This window comes from Dermochelys coriacea, chromosome 4 (assembly GCF_009764565.3).
Source record: "Dermochelys coriacea isolate rDerCor1 chromosome 4, rDerCor1.pri.v4, whole genome shotgun sequence".
Classification (NCBI taxonomy): Eukaryota; Metazoa; Chordata; order Testudines; family Dermochelyidae; genus Dermochelys; species Dermochelys coriacea.
Genome location: NC_050071.1, coordinates 55,837,085 through 55,851,322, shown reverse-complemented (window position 1 = coordinate 55,851,322; position 14,238 = coordinate 55,837,085). Strand labels below are relative to the sequence as shown.

General features: G+C 39.6%; 1 protein-coding gene across 2 annotated transcripts in view; it reads right to left on the bottom strand.

Annotated features, from left to right (window-relative positions):
- The window catches only part of LOC119855140 (hedgehog interacting protein), a 98,274-nt gene extending 84,293 nt beyond the window's left edge, over positions 1-13,981 (bottom strand). For both annotated transcript variants that reach the window (XM_038400641.2, XM_043512981.1), the window contains exons 1-2: positions 13,251-13,981; positions 6,036-6,231 (exon numbers count right to left, since the gene is read on the bottom strand). In XM_038400641.2, the coding sequence (XP_038256569.1) occupies positions 6,036-6,231; positions 13,251-13,514 (460 nt within the window). In that variant the 5' untranslated portion in view covers positions 13,515-13,981. The remainder of the gene's footprint in view (positions 1-6,035; positions 6,232-13,250) is intronic.
- Positions 13,982-14,238: the final 257 nt, after the last annotated feature.

Below are 14,238 nucleotides of genomic sequence, written 5' to 3'. Positions count from 1 at the left end.
TTTTCTCTGCTCATTCTAAGTTTCTCCTGTTTTGCTAGGATCCCGCACACATTATATTTCTTTATATTTGAAAAATGAATGGTAAAAAGAGAGAGGAATCTGATCTCAAGGTCCCAGTCTGTATATCCCTGAAGTTGAGGATAGTTCAGGTCAGGAAATTTAGATCTAAACCCATCATGTGGATTTGGGATCCAGTCTGGATCCAAAACTTGCCAGGAAAGTTTGGAGCTTCCAGGTTCAGAAACTATTTTCCTCCTCCCCCAATCTCACCCTTCATCCCTATCTCATTTTCCATCACCCTTGACTCCTTCTACCCTCTTTCCTATTGCAAGGTCAACCAGCCAACCCTCAGCCTTGGCTTCACTCACCAACAACTTCTTCTGCTTCTGAACTCATCCAGCTGAGCATCCTGGATGGCAGTCTCACAACCATGCTGACTTCTACCACTACAAATTTATTCTTTCCTCCTACAGCTCTTCCACCTCACTATTCAAGAAGCACCACTTCTGCATTCTCATTCAATTCTGCCATTGCAAACTTGCAACCACAGCTGCCTCTCTTGCAACTTTGCTTCCCTCCTTAAACCTTCCCATTGCTCCCACCTTGCTAAGGTCAGGATGTCACTGATTTTTTTTTTAATCTAAAAGATCTGATGGGACCTCCCTTCTTCTCCCTCTAATTCCTCCTCCAAATCACCCTCTCTACTTCCCCCCCCATCACCCAAACTGAGATTTCTTGTTTGCTCTCCTCCTCTAACCACTCCAACTGCCCCAGAAACCTCTTCCCTGCTTCCCATCCTGATCTCCCTACTCCCCACTCTCCTTTTCTTAATGTTTTCCCTCAATCCCACATTCTCCAATGGTTCATTCCCTTCACACTAAACGTATGCTCTAATTTCCTTCTCATTTAAAAAAAAAATCATCCTTGACCCCACTTCTCCAACTACATTCCCTCTTCTCCCATTCATTTCCAAGCTCACTGAACATACTGTCTACAAGTGCTGTCTGGAATTCCTCTTCTTCATCTCCTTTCTAGACTCTTTTAATCTGGTTTCTCCCTCCACTGAAACAGCTTTCACCATCATATCAACTTCCTGACCAAATCTTCTACTATATCTCCAACTATTATCAACCTAACTTCTTTGCTGCTTTTTAACCGATTGACCATGCTCTTCTTCTTGAAATCTTATTCTTCCTCAGCTTTTGTAACCTCCATCACTTTCTGGTTACTCCTACATCTCAAATTGTTCCTTTGGCATCTTGTTCAGTGGATGCCTCTTCTCCCTTTCTGTAACTTTAAAGAGGAGTCTTCAGTGGACTGATTGTGTCGGGTTCTGATCTGGGCCCCAGCCTTTACCCACCACAATCATGGGGAGCCTGCTGTAAATTAAAGTAGCCCCTGGACTGCTCTAACTTATCCTGGGCCTGTACCATGCCTGGAACAGGTCAAGTCCAGAAGACACGCCACTCACTGCTTTCTTAAACTGTGCACATGATGAACAGTTAGCCCACTGAATTAAATGGAGCTACATTGATTTATGCCACCTGGGTATCTAACTTAATGACTTTATTCCTGCTAACTTCATTGAGATAGAGAATATATATAGATATAGATATAGATTAAGGGAAGTATTATTCTGTTTCCTTGTGGTTTCTTTGTTCCACGATGATGGATTTTGAAAAATTTGGGGGGAGAGGGGGAGATAAATGAACAGCTTTCTAGCTTCACATCTGAAATTGTTGACAAAAAACGTGCTCACCTCACTCTCCTCAACTCTTAGCTATGTTCCTGAGGTGACTCCAGCCAAATGCTCCCCCTGCTGAAACCTTTGGAAACTACCAGGTCAGACGGTCACACAACTTAATCCCAGTGGATTTTTCAGTTGTATGGTAATGGGTCTGCATACACCCAGCAGCAGTGTGGAACTGTTGCAGCCTCCACACTGGACATTTTTCGGCAAATACCAAATAACTGTGGAAGTACTTCTGGAATTGCAGTGCGGGGAGTGGTTATTCTCCATTTCTGCCATTTTGGTTTGAATGTCACTTGGTTAAAAATCCACATCTAGATTCTGACTTTGGTAACATCTGGAACTTAAAAACAAGAATAATGGGCACAAGGGGACAGGTAAGCTGTTGAACCCCAGCTAATGTCAGTTTGCTTCCATGATACCATTTGGTGCTTCAAAAGTGAAGAAAAATGTGATTTCTAATTCAAAGAAGGGATGTAGGCCCCTTATTTGTGGCAAATCTTCAGCTTGGCTACTGGATTTGGGCACTGAAGATGCATTAAAAAGAAAAGGAGTACTTGTGGCACCTTACGGACTAACAAATTTATTAAGCATAAGCTTTCATGAGCTACAGCTCTCTTCATCCAATGAAGGGATGAAGCTCACGAAAGCTTATGCTCTAATAAATTTGTTAGTTTCTAAGGTGCCACAAGTACTCCTTTTTCTTTTTACGGATACAGACTAACACGGCTGCTTCTCTGAAACCTGAGGATACATTGTGGATGAATGGAAAAGAATCCTCTCCCCAGACCATGGAGCAGTTGTGGAGCCACTCTCTGAATGAATCAGTCCCATAAGGCTAAGTACCTACTAATAGTTTTAACTTGCAGATGGAGAGAGAACTCTGGATGGATTTCTGGTGCTAGTCAGTAACAGAGCTGGGTCAGTTCAAGCTTCAACAGCCTCCATTGTCCTAATGCATGTAATCTTCTGTGGGAGGAGAGGATAGTGTAGTAATGAAATATCTGTCCCTAGCCCTAGTCTGCCACTGCTCTTCCCGTTACATTTGACTACCCCAAAATCCTTCCTCTGACTTGGGTGTCAGAATCTTCTGTGGCTGTGGAGACAGGGATAGGTTTTTCCTCAGAGCATGTGGCTTCCATTGGCCTTCATGGAAGTTATGCTATTGGCTGAAGGGAGAATAAACCTCCCTTTATTTATTTAGATAATAGACCTACCCATCCCAAGATCTAAGAGCACCTTACAACACTTAAAATTCATAATAATTAAATAATTACATTAACAGACTTAAATTTAGTGCCCCAACACTCACTCAAACTGAGCTTCTATGTAAAGTTCAGATGCTAAAATGAAATTAGAGATGTGAGATAAAATCGGGAGCTTCTATACCATTCTTTACATCCTCATGTAGTATATATCCACACAACTTTTCCAAGTATTATTTGTATACAGCTTACTATATATATTTTGACCTTGTGCAAAAACAGGGAGGATGGACCCGATCCTTCATTCCTTGGGCATTCAAAACTCCTGCTGAAGTAAATGGGGATTTTGAATGCATAAAAATGCAAGCTCAATCTCATACTTAGTAGGGAAAATGTACTACTTTCATAGGTATTTCTTAATGAAGCAGTCCCATAAGGCTAAGTACCTACTAATATATTTGACTTGCAGATGGAGAGAGAACTGTGGATGGATTTCTGATGCTAGTCAGTAATAGAGCTGGTCTGAAAATGAAACTACAATTTAACAAAAAGAAAGTTTTTTTCCAAAGTTGAAATTTCATTTCAACCAAAAATTGCTCACTAGCTCTAGTCAATAAAATATGTATCCTTCCTATATCACTTTATGGAGTAAAAGCACTTTTTCCATCACCAACTACTCCTTGTAATTCCCCTGTGATGTAGTTGGGTATTATTCCCACTGCCACAGATGGAGAAACTGAGGGAGAGAAATTAATTGATGTGCTAAGTGCCAAACATTGAGTCACTGGCAGAGCAATGATTAGAACTCAGACCGGTTTACCTCCCAGCCCTGTGCACAGTCCTCCAAGCCACATTGCCTCACAAGAACCTGTTCTTTGTTGTTCATGTCAAGCAATCTAAATAATGAAACATAGGTTGTGGGTTCTTTTTGTTTGTCTTTTCAATACTTGTCAAGTTTGTAAAACTTTCAAGTGGGGGAAACAGATCTCATACATTTATAATTATAAATGTATGAGATTATAAAACTCAAATGAACTATGAATTTGCTTTTAAATATACATGTATATTTTGAGGGACACTCTAGAATTCTATAGATCACTTTCCCCCAAAGTGTGACCTGAATCTCAATACCTTCATGAAATATTAATACATGTGCCAATGACCACTCTGCCAAACAAATCAATTAACCCTGTCCGACATAAGTATGCAACGACTTTTTGTTAGTGCAGCCCACTCTCAGAACAAGTATTTAGAATGATTATTAGCATCTGATTGATGTAGGAAAACTCCTATTCTAGCTAGCTTGTAAGCTCTTTCCTGCAAAGCACAGTGCTCTGTCCAGTGCTAAAGTTATGCTTTCATCTGGTTATCTTTCAAGGCAACCTGGGTGGTCACAAAAAGCACTTGACATCTTGATGCACTTCAGCAGTTTTACATATACACAAACTTTGTAGAAAAATAAATTTGTCATTCATCACCACATACGTTGATCTGGGGAGTGAGGATACTGAGGCTGTGTAGCTCCTGTGCTGCTCAGTCCATTCCCTCTCTGTCCCCTCCTCCCTCCTTAACTTTTTTTTCCCTATAGAGCATTTTTCTCGGAAACTTAGACTCTAATGAAAAGATGATGTAAATGTTCAGCAGACTATACTCATCATTTGGGTTAGTTACAAACTTGTATTTAAAAAACACTCTTTGTGGTGGCTTCCAGGATGGGCCAAACGTTTACAATATCTACTCTGTTATCTCTGCTCGGCAGGCAGTCTTGGCAACTATGATCTATTCTGCTTTGCTCTGGGGAATGTGATAAAGAGCAAGAAACAGCTGGTTTAAGAAAGCCTTAGAAACATCTCTGTAGTTTATAAAGACAATAATAATATTTTCATATTTGAATGGGTTTAGATACATGTTAAACCACACCAAAGGGAAAAAGCAACTCTATTCAAAATGTTTTTGCAAGTCAATAAGAGAACACTACAGAAAAGTCCTGCATCCCTGTGAGTTCAAAGAAAACAAAGTACATATTGTACCTAAGCAATAAAAGTATTGCCCACTTAAAGCCATACCTATCACACAGCTCAGTTTTACAGAACTGTTCATGTTATACATGATTATTTGCAAGTTTGTCATGAACTTAACTAACTCAGAACTACATTATTTTCTTTTAAATTTCACTACTCAAAAAAATCCCACTAGTTCAACTTTTTTCTGTGGTGCCAACAGTGTTTGGATAAGGAGAGAGGAACAGTTGAAGAAAGGGCAATCATAATTATATAAATGTTTTGGTCCTGTAATTACTGATGATGTTGTTTAAGATAATCTTTTAAGACAATATTTTAACTTTTTTAAAATGTAACTACCTTTGCAGGGCATTTTGGCAATCTTGTGTAAAGGTGATACGAGACATTTGTGTGATGGCTACAGGCACCATGGGCCAAATTCCGCTTTTGGTTATGCCAAGGTAAACCATGTGACTATGGCAGGACCCTTCAGCATCAGTTAAGGGTGGAATTTGGTCCCATGTTGTTAACAGCATCAATGGAACTGATTCAAAGGGCACTGAAGTCAGTGGAAAGACTCCCACTGATTTCAGTGGGCATTGAATTCTGGTGCATATGTTTAAAAACAAGAATGTATGTGATTACCAAACCAGGAAAGGACACCTTAAATATTCAAAATCTTTATACTACCTACACTATACTACAGCTTCTCTTTTTTCTTTCACTTTTTAAAAGCGTATCAGTTAGAAGAGCTTTTTTATGATTGACTAATTGTTTTTATGCTTTGGGCGAACAAAGTGAAATTTCAATACAGAGAATAACTTATTCTGGTGATTTGAAAAGTTATAACATATCACTGTTTTTTCTAGAAATTCAAGAGGAGGCTGGGAAGAAAAAACCCAAATATTCACTTGAATAGGAAAGATCTACCTTCATGGTCCTGACTCTACAGTACTTAATGTCTCTGGGGTTTTCCCAGTGGAGGACTGCAGGATCTGATCCAATATCTCTTAAGCAATAGAGAGCATTTAAATTTAGACATCTTTTTTTTTTAGTCCATTATTTTGCTATAGTTTTTACCTGGTATTTGACCTCTGCAAGTATAATAGAATTCTTTACAATAGTCTTTGCACAGGAAGGGAAGAGCTAGTTCTCTTTCAGATGCTTCCCCTTTCTCAGGTGAATGGAATAGATTCTGAGCATGTGGTGAGCAGTGTGCACATTTGATTTCTTCCAGTAGCTTCACACATTCTGTGTTGTTGGTAACAGAAAATATCTGCAAGCCACAAACCAGAGACAAATAAACACATGACCTACTTCCCTGTCTTATACAAAAAGATTCTTTGAAATAATATAAGTAAATCATGCTAATGTAACCAGTACAGTTATGAATCAGTAAAAGTGCCATATTTTAAGTCACCATGCTAAGTGCAAAATTATTACTATGAAAGAGAATCACATGCAATAAATCCTCAGATTTTAGAGTACTAACAAGTGTTTCTCTTTCCAAATGCAAATTAATTTACTCCCACTAATCAAGCCTGCAAATTCTTAATTGTGTGAGTAATTCTTGATCTGTGGGAATACTCACATAAATAAGGATTACTGGCATAAGCAAGGGCTGCAGGAATAGGCCCTAGGTCCACTTCTCTTATAGGTGATGCTGAAAAATACAACTTCCAAGTCTAAATTACATGCATAAGAGGCTCAGATTAAGAGTTACCTAAAGATTTAAAACTAAATTTCTAAAGTCAGAACACATTAGAAAAACAATCTCCAGGTATTTATAAAATATGCAGGTTTTGGATTGTACTGTGAGCCTACTACTGAACCTCCTATGATGGAATTCTCAAAGGGGTTCCTCTGAATTTTCTGCTTTTCAATACAGTTGTATTCATGCATATGCCAATGTAAACTGTTGGTAGAAAAAGCCTTAGATTTTCAGTAATTTCTGTTTATATGAAATAGAAAATATGAAATTTTCCTTAACATACAGTTTGTCTTATTATTCAATTTTAACTTTGTCCTAAAAGAAGTCAATATATTATGCATAATACTTACTTAAGCACTATGCCATGCTTTATAATTTGTATAAGTAAACACAAGAGCTTGGGGAGTGCAATGTCAACATATCATGAAAAATAAATGTTAACAGAAAACAGCACATTCTTCACTATCTGTCTGTAATATTATGCACTTCAAAACTTATTGTAAACCACATGGTACTAAGGGTTTGCTTTCTGATCTCTCAACCCAAAATTACATTATGGCTCAATCCAGCATTCACTGCAGCCATTGTGAGCTAGATCAGGCCTTATCAGAACATAAAGCACAGTATCTCATTATTACTGATTTAGCATAATTATAAACAGTTCTAAGATAATTGTTTTTTAAAAAGTGATGCTACAAACATTTTATACAATCTTGCTTCTACCGTGCAAGTTCTCAGATCTCAGAGTGGATTTGATATTACTGTTTTTTACACTGTGAAGGACTCGGTGATGTTTCATACTACTGTAACAACATTGATTAATTCCTTTCAGAAAACATGCAGTAATTTTGCTAAATTACTCTAGGTAAATCAAATAATTTAACTTGCATGGAGATTTTTGGCCATAATTTGACACATAATTGCTGTTTGACAGCTCATCAGTCATCAGAATGCCTAAGGCCAGTAATATAATTTTGAACTCATCACTTTATTTTTGGATGAGAATCACATAACTTTGCTTCCACATATGAGTGCTTTTTTTTATTTTAAATCTGGCAGACAAAATATTAGCAATAATATGGCATTTTAAAAATCACATACAAAATATTAATAGCAGCAATCCTAATTCTGAATATGACTACCTACTTTTTAAAAAAAAAAATTTAATTAAGGAAGCATTTCTCCAAACTTTTCAAAGCCAGACCCTCTTCAGGAAAATGAAATTAATCATGATACACAACCCTTCCACGTGCTGTCAAAGGATCCTCAAAACAAGCAGTCGCTCAAAGTAGTCCCATTGGCTTCAATTGGACCCACTAATGTCAGTAAGTAGAACAGTACTTGGCCTGCCTTCTCTGGTAGAATCCTCATTAATTTCAGAGTTTTTCTGGTTTGAGTCTGGAGAATCAGGCCCTAAATAGTCTATTCTGTACAGTTCTTATATTGCCATCTTATCATAGCATCTGAGTGTCTTCCAGCAGTGCATTAAGCGACATGACTAACATCTGTCACTTGAAGTTGGCTCTCTCTCGTCCTTTCTGTAATAAGAGAATTGTGTGTGCAGTGTAGTATTTTGTTTTGGTATGGGGTTGTTTTGTTTTTTTAAGTGTACACACTGATACGTGTTTGTATGAGATAAGGCAAAGCTGAAGAAGCACGAGCCTTGCACTTGGAGTAGAAGGTGGTGAGATGTTTGGCCCTTAGTTCCTCCTGTTCATTCCAGTCTCAGACTAATCCCCAAGAAAGCTCAGTTTCCTGCACAGATGAGCTTTGCTCTTATGGTAGAAAGTTTCATGATGCCCGACCAGCAGAGTTGTCAGCCACGGTCTTCATCCTAGAATTTTAATAAATCCTTTTAGATATGCTGGGCCCAGGTCATTGAGGGACTTGAAGATAACAACCAAGATCTTGAACTTGATTTTCTTCTATAGGAAACCAGTGGAGGAGAGGTCTTATATGCGCACGGTAGCCCATGCTGCTGAGTACACATTCTGTACCAGTTGGAATTTCCTTCAGGCTGACAGCTTCATGCCTAGGTATATTGCATTGCTGTAGTCCATATGGGAAGTGACAAAGGCCTATATAACAAAGACCAGGCCATTGTTCACCATGATGGAACAGAGTCTCCAAGCCAACCACAGAGGTTAGACAACTTGTGGATGCTGATGTGAGAGTTTAGCTTCAATGGGGAATCCAGGAGCACTCTTAATCTATGGACTAAATTGCCCAATTTTGAGTGTGTATTTACCACCAAGGAAACTACACCATGTTTGCAGACTCTTCAAAGTGCTTTCCTCTGTCCACTAGAATCATCTGTCTTCATCTCTAAGCTAATCTCATTCAAGCACTGGCATACAGTTGGTGGTAGTGGTATGTGGTGAAGCATAGGTCAATAATCAGAGAGGTAAATATTGAGTTTGTTTTCCGCATTAACCCCACAACTGATGCAGGCATATTGCCATAGTTCTATTGGAAGGTACAAAAAGTCAAAAGTTAATTTATTTTTCCTTGTGGAAAATACATTAATTGCTCAGTAATATACAAGTAAAAACTGTTAGCCTCCATTTTAATGGCTAAAGCTAAAACAAAAGGATCCTAATCCTCCTGACCAGCTGCCATCCACGAGAGGTTTAATTTTTAGTCCTTGAGGAATTGAGTCCCTCTCTCAATTTTTGGAATGTGTCTTGGTCATATAATAACTAATCAAAAGATTAGGGAATGGGACTCAATAAATTATCTGAAAATCAAGCACAATATTTTTATGATAAGTTTCATGCTATTTGAGCATAGTAGGATGTTAAAACTTTGCTCCGTGTGAGGTCTGCAGTAGAAATACCTATTTGAAGGTAGATAGAGCCATCATTCTAGCTTTGGTTTCAATAAATCAATAGCGTTACTGATGTCAATTAAACAGATTTAGCCCAAGGCTGAAACACTGTTTAGAACACAGTATTTTCAGTGAACATATAATAATGACCTTTACCTTTAAAACTGACCATATCTTTGGTCTCTTAAAGAAATGCAAACTAATTTCCTGTATCAATTTTTAAGTTATATGTGAAACCATCAAATTTGCAGTGGTTTGCTGTGGAAATCATGTAAAACTTCCAAACATTATTGCAGCATGCCTAATAATGATTATGCCTGCTGCTGACTAATTTATAACATCTGTAAGATCATCCTTTAATCTCTATCCACAGGCAAGTAAGACTGGTAGAAGAAAGGTAAGATAAATACTGGAATACAGGAAAGTACAGCTTACAAGACTGGTTTATCAACAACAAAAATAGTGAAAAGAGGGAGAAACAGAGACACCCACAAGACACAGAAATTCTATACGTGTAATATAGCACTCTGTTTTGCACGCCCTGTGTTTATTTTATTTGACAAAAAACAGTGTGGGTTTGATGTTAACAGCAAAAATATATGGCAGTGAATTAAGATGTTTCATTAAACTGTATTTGGTATACAAGCAATTATTTCTAAAAATCATATGCCTACAAGGTTGTTCAGCTGTTGGGTTGAACATATGTTTCTTCTGAACTATAGTGCTGGATTATGTCATTAAAGAGTTCAGTTTCAATTTTAGGCTAATATGTAAATAGATCATTGTACCAAGGCAGCTGTTAAAGGGACCCCAAGATGAGTTATTTGTTTAGTTGGATGTGTTCAACAATAGTCTTTGTTTGTGAAAGAGCCAGAGCAAACAAATGATTGTAAAAGGGCACACTTGAAAACCATTTCTTTTCACCCATTCCTTGACAGCCTTGGCTGTGAAACCATCCAAGGTAGAGAGAACTTCTGTGCCTATCTGGCTATACGCAAATCTTCAAAAACTCTGGTGTCACAATATTTGATTCTGGCTTTAGTGAACCTAATGGTAAAATGGGGATATTCTAGAAAGCTAGAATATGCAAAAAATATTACTAAAGACATTCTAATTTTGTCTGTTTATTAAAGCAGTGCCCTTTATTGCTGCTTTGCTGTGCTTAAGGGACTGGGAGTGTTGTCATCATAAAGACAGATCAATAATTTGACCATAAAATTGTCTCAGGGCTGACACACAGCATCTTAACCAAGAAGCTAATCTGAAATTGCTGCCTGCTGAGCGAGCTCAATTTGCTATAGAAAAAGCTAATGTTCAGATTCCTATTAATGTCATAGACACTCAATCCTGTGGATTAATATGACTCTATATCACATTAAAGACCTGTTCAGCTTTTGGAGCCCTTGTGTAATATAGTGCTGAAAATCCACTTTTTACAAAGTTCCCTCCAAGCGTTTTGTATGATATTGTAAAGTCTCTTGTGGAATGGTCACTACTTCTATCAAGTATAAATGACATGTATTTTGGAAAATGGTCTAAATATGTATTTACATGATAAAACAGATAGCTGTAATCACTGACATTTAATGGATAAATAATGTGGTTTTAAAACCTTTTAGAATAATATCCACTAAAAAGTATAAATCTATATTTATAAGGTAAGTTTTAATGCTTAGAAATAGATGTTATGTTATATTGTTTTGAAACTTCATACACTTCAAGGATTTGTTTATTACTATCTACAAAAGAAAGAAATTAAACAAAAGATATATTCAAAAAACGCAAAGGGACAAAACCCCACAATAACTAGGAAATTCAAAATTGTCTTAACTCCATTTTTAATTCACCACATTAAACCAACTATTGCAGGGGTCTCCAAACAGTGGGTGATCTCACATAACATATGTGCTGCAATACCTACATATTACAAACAGGGTGAGTTAAGGACATATTTTCCATATTTGACTTTTGTACACTTCAATTAGGCTCTTAAGGTTATCTGAATGTAGTTATTTTGTATTTTAATTGAATTACCACACAGGAGCTTAATGACACTGTCTCTGGACAGCATGAAGAAATATATCTGCCCTGAATCTCAAACTACTGCTGCATATGGTAAGAATAAAGAGGGAGCTGCAGCTGAAAACCTGAAGTAAGACTGTTCTCACTCATCTGGGAATAGAGGGGGTAGGACAAATGCTCCCTCAAAAGGCATGAACATTTGGACAGAGCTGGGGACTGAAGGAGAATGATGTTCTCCAGTTTCACCCATTAGTGAACCAACTAACAAACACAATGGTGTTGTTGTTATTCTTTTGCCATAAGCAACAGGACTCTGTGTGTGGGCAGCAGTTTAGTGGGGAGGAGGATAAGTCGACCCCTTTTTGTCCTATTGATTTTTTCCTATTTGCATGACTTGAGCAAATTAAATGATGCAATATGGCTTTTTGTTACAAAACAAAGTGAGAGATACCACCCAGACACATATGTTGATTCGTAGAAGCTGTTTACATAAGAATGGAGTGAAATCTACCGTGAACTGAGCATAAAAATTCAATTCAGGCCGGGTATTTTTTTTTTATTATGCTTGGGCCAGCAAGACTGAAACACAAGTTTTCCAAGAGTCTCTCAGACCTTGACAACTACAGTGTTGTAACTGAGGAATTCTTAATTAAACCTAAACTGGGGAGGGGAAAGTGGAGGGGAAGAGAAGACACCTGATTGTTTATTTCACGTGCAGTGATTCTTAATGACATTATTCAGGAATTTCCATCTCTGTGTACACACTTAATATCATTGCCCTGTTTATCCAATAAGATCCTGCAGAATTATATCTGGACAACTTTAGAGAAATTGCAAACACATTAATACATAGAAATTAATCTACTAAAGGAAGCATAAATTAAATATTTTAAAATTCCAATGAGATACTTTTCAAGCAACTCAATTTTAAATAGGCATATGCATTGTCACATAGTGTGAAAAGGCAAATATCTCATGCCATCCTGTGTGAGAATCAATAACAGTGGAGTCCCTTTCAGCTGATACATGTAATTGTGTAAAAAGAAAAGGAGTACTTGTGGCACTTAGAGAATTGTGTGTAACACAAGAGCCTTGACTAGAGATCACTAAGCTCTGATGCACCAGTACCATCTACTATCCAAATCCTTTATTGACCAAACACGTGGAAAAAATTGTACACGCTTTTTTACCCCCAGAAAAATAAACCAGAAACCACCGTCAAGTTAATTCACAGTTTCACTCTTGCCAATGCACAAACTTAATCCAAAAAAGCCATTCAAGTCTTCCTTCTTCTCAAACCATCCCCTCAGCACATGGTCCTTGTACCTGAAGCCCATGTTTCGTGAGAAAGGGGCACTGCCAATAAACATGCAGCAGTGCACCGAGCTGCTGATTTGAGCAAGACGGGACGATCTGAATGAGTAAGATTTGTAAGATCTCATGGAAACTTGCACATTTGTAAAAACCCTTCGTTGTAAGAGGGAGAGAACTTTCTTTTAAAAATACCTTCCCAACCGACTAAGCCGCCCTTCTGATGAACAGCTCTGGAGAGAGGTCTATGTAACTCTCAAGGAAATAAACCAGGATCGCTTGAACGCTTCTATTTTATTAGATCAGACCCCTCCACCCTCCCAAACAGTAATGGTCAAACCCATGTTGCAAAATCAAAGCAGACACCACCCAGCAGGTTAGCAGTGAGTTTGCATCCATGCAAAAAGCCTCATGCGGTGCCTACCTTAGTCTCAATGTGCAGCAGCCCCTGACTGTCAGTCCTGGAGCAACAGGACAGGCGGGGGTACAAGCCACGACACATCATCTCCCCTCCGCTCGCAGGCTCCAGGAACATCATCCTCCTGTCTCGCTTTTTCAGGCGCCTCGGTGGGTTACCATTCAGGCACTTTCTCCTCCTTGCACCACTCTCCCCAAACTTGGCATCCCCCTCAAAGAAGCACAGAACCACGGCCACCAGCAGCAGTTTAAACGGGAGCATCTTCAGCATCACGCCTTGGACCGTGTGAGTGAAAAAACCAAACCAAACTCTTCCTCCCCCCCCCCTCCCCGATGGATTTTCTTTTTGCACTTCAAAGCAGGGAATCAGCAGCCCCCCAACGGGGGGAGGGCTGGAGAGTGATGCTGGTTAAAAAAGAAAAAAAATCGAGAGGGCAAAGAACTCCCCCCACTCCCCCCCCACCCCCCACCCAAACCGGCTTAGTGGGAGGATGCTCAGGCGTTGTGGGGGTAAAGTTGTGCAAGTGACAGAGGGTTAGTAATTGGTGCTGTGGCGCCCTGGTGGCGAGAGCTGGGCCAAGGGCCCCCCCCCACGCTGCAGTGGGAGGCGGCGGCGGCAGCAGCAGTTCACTTGTCCCATAGAAAGGATGTTCCCTAGGTAGGACAGTAGCAGCCGCCCGGCTGGGGTGATGCCTCCTCCGCGGCCGGCGGTGGCTGCAGCTCACTACGGCTCTCATGTTTCGCTCCCTCTTTTCTTCTTTTTAAGCAGCGCGCGGGGAGGTGCTGCCACCGCGCGCCCCTTCACGTCACCGAGAGGCACGGGAGAAAGCGCGCGCGCAGGCCGGGCGCGCGGGCGGGGGACCGCGACAGGGACGGGGCGGGCGGGCGCGAGAGCCCGCCGGCCTGCAGGGGCGGGCTCAGGCTGGCTGCGGGGTGCCGCGGCAGCCGCTGCAGTGGGGCAGAGCGGTCTGGGCTAGAGCCGGAGCCTGCTGATT